At 50.5% G+C, this 7145-nt stretch overlaps 2 protein-coding genes across 2 annotated transcripts; both read right to left on the bottom strand.

The window, feature by feature from the left end:
- Window positions 1-4546: 4546 nt before the first annotated feature.
- Window positions 4547-4687, bottom strand: CHC_T00006588001 (hypothetical protein). The gene has a single exon (XM_005719153.1). The coding sequence runs from the start codon at window positions 4685-4687 to the stop codon at window positions 4547-4549; it is 141 nt and encodes a 46-aa protein (XP_005719210.1).
- A 4-nt stretch (window positions 4688-4691) lies between these two features.
- Window positions 4692-4793, bottom strand: CHC_T00006587001 (hypothetical protein). The gene has a single exon (XM_005719152.1). It carries the CDS (start codon window positions 4791-4793, stop codon window positions 4692-4694), a length of 102 nt encoding a protein of 33 aa, XP_005719209.1.
- Between the last annotated feature and the right edge of the window lie 2352 nt (window positions 4794-7145).

The following is a 7145-nucleotide window of genomic DNA, read 5'->3' as shown; positions in this document are numbered from 1 at the left end:
ATGTCTACGTGTATGCCCGAGCTGTTAGAATTTTGATTGTAGTACGATTTCGTGCCCATAAATGATACTAACCCAGTCTAACACAGGAGGATATTTCTGCAAGTCATCTCGGCTCTTTTTTCGAGGTACTGTACCAGAAAGCGAATAACCACGGTACCTGTCTGCTTGATCCCGCCGCACTGTCCCGAAACGGGGTTAGTATCATTTATGGGCACGAAATCGTACTACAATCAAAATTCTAACAGCTCGGGCATACACGTAGACATAGTGGAGGAGCATAAGCATAGTGACCAAACAAGAAGTGAATCCTGTAACTACAAGAAATAATAACGGTATTGCAAGAGCCAGCTGTGCTACCGAGTGCACTACTGTAAGGTAGATGCCCTTGCCTGTTTTTTTTCTCTGCCTCTATAAGCAAGGCCCTCTCTCGGATAGCGAGAGAGGAAGAAGGAGAGACAGACAGAATAGTGTTCGACATCCTGCAGGTGGAGTGGCTCGATCACACGAGCCCCCATCATTGCGAGATATCAATCCGGTCGAAGGGTTGACGAACATAAAATTCTCTTTATTTTTCCTACCTCACCTGCGTATTTCTGTGAAATACCACACTTGGGTCTATATTCGCATTCATTACGGTAGTAGTGAGTGAATTGAAATTCTTAGTCTGCTTCAAGAAAGCTTGCCCGTTGTCATGAGAGCCATACGTAGACACGTAGCACACGGATGACAGCGCAATTAGATCATCTTTATTCACCGCCGTCTAACTGATCCCTCCCATTCCCTTATAAGGTAGAGACACGATAGGCATCAGTAAACGGACGGCATCGATCTTGCACCACAGGTTTTGGACCAGAACAACGCCCCACTGCAAGACGATCCCAGGCATCTCGAAGATCGCCTTGGACGAGATCTGGAAGACGACACCACGGCACCACCAGCCACGTCGCTCCACTACATATCAGTCCGCATACTCGCGTTGAGGCACCTGGTAGAAAGAGAAATGGACATGGGCCAGGAGAGGGGGGCTGGCAAGAGGCTCACGATGGCGCCATATGTACCACGGAGCAGCGAGGCTGCCAAGAGCTCCGGACACCCCCGCAGAGCCATCCTTAATTTCCCGGCCAAGCTAAGCCTAATCCGCAAGAAATGGAGGCCACAACTCCCACGATCGAGACAAAAAGGCAGGACAAGCTAACCCTCGCTCTACCCAGCGAAGGGACCAACTAAGGAAAAAAAGAAGCGTCCGTACCAACCACGGAACGCACGTTGGCGCACCGACCCGCCCAACTACACGCCTCTGCCACAACACGGCATGACGGCCCCAAAGCCCGGAAGAAGGCAATGGACCACCACCATTGACCATAAGCGTACACGGACGCGCCGCACCCACCCGCAGCGCCACTACACAACCGGATAAGTCGCTACAGTAGAAGACGAGTACGACTACACTGCAGTATACCAGACCCTCGATGAGGACGAACCTGAAGGGGATGATCCACATCCCGACCGGTACGAATAGGCAGATCCGGATCCCTGCCATTGCCAACCCCGCACTGCGCTCCAACTTTCTCCCCGTACACGACATTGCCGCGCGATGGGGAGAAGTCAGGTTCACGCCCACCCAAGCGCTCATCCTCGACTCGAGCACGAGCGCACCGCAGACGGTTGTCCAAGCACAGTTCACCAAAGGCATGTACTACCTGCAATTGCCAAAGTTGAAAAGACAAAGCATGGCAAAACGGACTGGCAATCCGGGCAGTGCCCCATCACGGTCAACAAGAAATCCCCGAAAACAAAAATAGAAAGACGGCGGCCAAACCTAAACCCCACCGCACACCAACAATCGGACACGTGGCGCCGAAAGTGAAAAAAGGCCTGCATGTCATGCAGAACCCCGCACCGCAGCCACACACCCCGGCACACCCCGCAAGCGAAAAGGACTCTCACCACTACCATGTGATCTACAATCACATACGCCCCGCCACGCTTCAAAAAATGGCAAAGCTCGGCCTTTTGCCCAACCGCCCACCCACGTTAAGACAAGGACCCGCACGCATCACCTGCTCGAGCTGCGCAGCCGCGAAACAACAACCGGCCCCGCACTACCCAAGCACACACAGGTACCCAGTAGGAGCAGCGTTCAGCAGTGACATATGCGGACCGTTCAACCCGCCCTCACGCCAAGGAAACAAGTACATACTCACGATAATTGACACGAAATCAAGATACCTCATTGTCGACTTCTTGGAATCACGAGCTGAGACACCGCACCGATTGGACAAAATAATTACAGCACTCAAACAAAGGAATGGATGCAAGCCTAAGCTGTTACACAGGGACAACGCTAAAGAATATATATCCGAATATGCGAACAGAATGTATCGCTCACAAAATGTAATGCACAGCACTACAGTGCCGCACACACCCCAACAGAAGGGCATAGCAGAAAGGATCAACGGAACCCTGATGAATTCTGCAAGAGCAGCGCTGCACCACAGTGGTCTACCCAAAACTCACTGGGAAGACGCCGTCAGAGACGCAGCGTTCAAGTATAATAACATACTACACCACTCCACCAACTCCCTGCCATACACAACGTGGACCAACACCACTCCCAGAGTCCCCCAATTTCTCCTATTCGGGCAACTAGGGACAATCCCCGAACTGGCTAACAGGAAACAAATATCCAAACTCGCCCCAAGGGCCACCCCCGCGAGATACTTCCATGCGATAGATGAGCACCACATCATGGTACTCGAAACAAAAACCAACAAGCCTCGAAGAGTGCGCTGTGTCAACTTCCAACCCTACCACAGAGCCACTGACCCCGCAGCGTCATGCACACACGCGAGGAAGGCGTTTACACCACACCGCACACCCACACGTGTGACACGCACAACACCAGCCCCGGCTAGCACAACCCAAGCCAAAAAATATCCCGACGCAGCAGAGTGGGAAAGGCACACAACGAGGAATTGGAAAATCTAGACACAATGAACGTCGTACAGTGGACACCAGATGCCAACCTCCCCAAAAAAGGAAAACTCATACCTCTAAAATGGGATACCGATACAAGAGGAACAGCGCAGGAGAAATACCATCGAGAAAAGCGCGCTGCTCAGCACGCAGAAACAAGATGGTGCCACACAAGCACTTTGACCCTACCAAAACGACAACTTACATGGCGGATAAAACAACTGTAAGGACACTGTTCGGCATAGCAACAACACACCGCATGCACATAGAGCACATTGATATTAAGTCAGCATATTTACATGAGAAATTCGCACACAACGGCAGCGAAAAAGTGTACGTGAAAGAACCACCCCGTTTCAACGGCACATACAAGCACCCATGCCAAGGAGGCAAGTTGAACATGAACATCCATGGGACGCCCTCTGCAGGACATACCTACCTGACAGCAGTATTCTCCATACTACGCAAAAGCAAGTTCCAGCAAAGCGAAGCTGACCTCTGCCTTTGGTCAAAAAAATGGAAAGGACCTCATCATGGCCGCAGTAAGCATGGATGATTTTACTGTAGTCGCGTCAAAAGCAGAGCTCAAGGAGGAGTTCGCGAAAGCACTGGCCAAAGCGTACAACATCAAGCGTCTAGGAGAGCACAAAACATTCCTAGGATGGACTGTACAGAGAAGCACAAATGGAGACATCCATGTCTCCCAGCCCAATGCAATCAACTACATAGTTGAACAAGCAGACATGGCACAGTGCAATGGAAAGGAAACTCCGTACTGCGACGGAGTACTGCTTCAAAAGCCAACGGATACCGATGAGATTCAAATGGAAACCCTCAAAAAATACCAGCAACTAATTGGGGACCTCCGATATGTCGCCGACTCCACCCGGCCTGACATATATATTTCCTGACTAACCGAATCGGTGCCGCGGCCAACAAGCCTACACAGAGGCATTGGAGCGCGTTAATGCGACTGATCAGGTACCTAAAACGTACCCCCACGACAGGACTCACCTTCCGAGCTGGCACGTCCACCAGCAAAGAGTCGAATCAGGACCTCCTCGTCTCGTATGCAGACGCGGACTTTGCAGCGGACATAATGGACAGAAAGTCCATCTCAGGGACCCTAGACACCTACAACGGAACGCCGATCTGTTGGGGGTTCCTCAAGCAAAACATCACTGCTCTGTCCACCTGTGGGGCTGAGTACATAGCGGCAACAGCAGCCGCTCAACAAACAACATGGATCCGACGCATGCTCAAAGACATCCACATGCTGTCGACCAAGCCGACACCCCTGAGGATTGACAACCAGTCAGCAATCCACGTCGCGAACAGTACTGGACCGACAAAGCGGCGAAAATTCATAGATTTGCGTCACTACTATCTGACGCACCAGTCACAAAAGGGAACAATCACCCTCGCCCATGTCCCCACCGACGAGCAACTGGCGGACATCCTCACAAAACCCCTCCGGCGCCAAGCATACACGCGCCTCCTACCCAAGCTGCAACTCACAAGCCAGCAGACTGCTGACGCCAAGACAGCTGCGCCGTCGACAGGGGGAGTGTCATGAGAGCCATAAAAACAAGTGTCGACGCCGCACCAGCATGCCGCCGCAGTCATGAGAGCCATACGTGCACACGTAGCACACGCATGACAGCGCAATTAGATCATCTTTATTCACCGCCGTCTCACTGATCCCTCCCATTCCCTTATAAGGTAGAGACACGATAGGCATCAGTAAACGGACGGCATCGATCTTGCACCACACCCGTATTTGCCTTGTCGTAATTGCTTTTCATGCTTGAAATCATATTTAAATACTTCTATAACTCTGTACGATAGGCTCTCCACACAATCGAGGGAAAATCTTGACTTGCCTTCAAGCGACAGATTGAGACGCGTGAGCTCTCATCTCATCAAATACAGTATGTCTTCTCAGACGACTACGTGCCCGAGTGATTCTTGCATAAGTCCACATATGCTGGAATACATTTACCACTCCACATCTTATCTCCGGCTGCATTGCCGCCCGAACACCAGCACTACTTAAGAACACTGTCAGGGGCGAACGAGAGCCCGCTCGACAAACTGAGACGATGAAAGCTGTTGAATTGCTCCTCCTTTTCTTGACTTTGCTCCTTGTCAGTGGCGCCGAAATCCAGATCGATGAAGAACGCCTGAGAGATCTTCGAGCGCTCGTCGGTAATATGACCGAGGGACCCAATGGAAGTGCATACATTGCCCGCGCCATCAGGGTAGTGCGTGCTGATGGTTGCGATACGAGGGTTTGCTTTGCCTTTGATGGAAGTAGGCAAATGGGGCGCAGAGATTTTGAGACCCAACTGGATTTCTTGACCATTTTTAACTTTCATAGTTAGTCTGGATAGGCGAGCCCGTTTCATGGGTGTCCAGTATGGAAGTGGCGACAAGGTTGTCGCGAACATTGGAAGGAGAAATGCCAAATCTGAAGAGTTCGTGCTTGACCTTGAGAACGTGAGGTACTTACGCTCGCGAAGGTCAGTTATTGCCGGTGCTGTGGCTTATTGCTCGCAACGGTTGGCCACAGGCAGGAGCCCAGCCAAGATAGTCATCCTCGGTGACGGACGTAGCAGTTATAGGCTTCTCCGTGGCCCGTTGAACCCGGCTGCCCTCGCCGAGCGTTTTTGCAACCGAAGTCCTACAAACGATGTCTACGCGGTTGGAGTCGGCTTCTCTCACACGACACTCTTCAACGATATAACGGGGGGTCGCGCATCGGTTTTCAGGGTGACCGAATGGGCTCGTATATTGCACATTCTTCCTGATATTGTGGGAAGCATTTGTTCAGTGGAGCCGTAGTTGCGTCACTAGCTAGTGCCGTTTCGGCAAACCTCTGAAAAAATGTATTGCTTACATTACCACACTGCTTCTCTATCTAGACTTGGGTCGCAACTGGTTTTTATGGTAGTCCTGTAGTAAATTTCAGACGTGCCTGTTCCTCTAAAGATGATTAGAGTGCACAATTGACAGGCATAATCGTGCCGTATGAAAAGGTCCGGAACATGCACAGCTCTTCGCCCCGGAGAAGCACATCTGGCCTTCTTGTTTATGGTTCGCAAGTGGTTATGTGTCGTAATCATCGACGCATAGAGGGTATGCAAGGTATGTTTTGTACTCGAATAAATATGAAGGGACGACAGATCTCGAGAATACGAGAGCAGTATCACATGAACATGGAGAAAGCTATTTGAAAAATGTACATTTTGCTTTACGGAGGGCTTGATCACAGGCATATCGCAACTTTGGAAAGCAGCAACCAACGATTAGATTAAAGGTATACATCTGTGATACGAAGTGGAACGGTCTTGCATGTGAATATTCAATGTCTGGTGCTTACACGAGGCTTCTATGACATTGATCCGTCTAGAATGGTCGCAGTTGGGAGGCAGACGTATCGCCAGTCGAGAAGGAGGTAACACTCTCTTTAATTTCGAAAAGCTCGCCATTCGGGCCATGAGAGCAACAAATGACATCAGAGTAATATTTTCTAGTCTACGAATTCTTGATGTCAAAGGGCGTAAAGGTTGAGGACATAACATTAGAGCGCGACGCTGGCCATTGCTGCTGTCGCACTCAAATTAGATAAAATGCTGAGATGCACGAATACTGCGCAGTTCGGTATCATGTACAGCCATCCTCTGCATCCGCATCACTACAATACACGTAACGGAACAGCTGATGCAGCAATAATAACTTTGCGTCTGGTTTGTTCACGAAAAGAGCCATTGCTACTGTTCCTTGCAAGTGCAGCAGCCAAAATAAAAAAATACCCATTCAGTAATACCAGGGTGCAACCAAATTCTTTTCCATGCGCTGCTGTCTGTACCAAAGCATTGGGCCTTTGTGAGCTCTATTTCTGATTTCCATTCATTGACGAATACAATTCATTGCTACATACCTCGCCATTTCTCCGTGTGCTATACTGCAGTGTAGCATCATCATAAAAGAGCGCCCCAGTGACGTTAAAAAACGCAGAACCGAGCGGCTTGAAGTAGGAGGGGGCCAGAGACTTTGGTCCAGATGAGCGGGTAGATGCCCGGCTGTTCAACGTCCATGGGGTCAGTGGGTACGATCGCATTCTGTTGAGGGAGTCGCTACCCCGTCCGTGACATACTCCGGACACC

Source organism: Chondrus crispus, genomic scaffold (genome assembly GCF_000350225.1).
Source record: "Chondrus crispus Stackhouse genomic scaffold, scaffold_47, whole genome shotgun sequence".
Taxonomy (NCBI): domain Eukaryota; phylum Rhodophyta; class Florideophyceae; order Gigartinales; family Gigartinaceae; genus Chondrus; species Chondrus crispus.
This window is presented reverse-complemented; position numbering and strand designations above follow the sequence as displayed.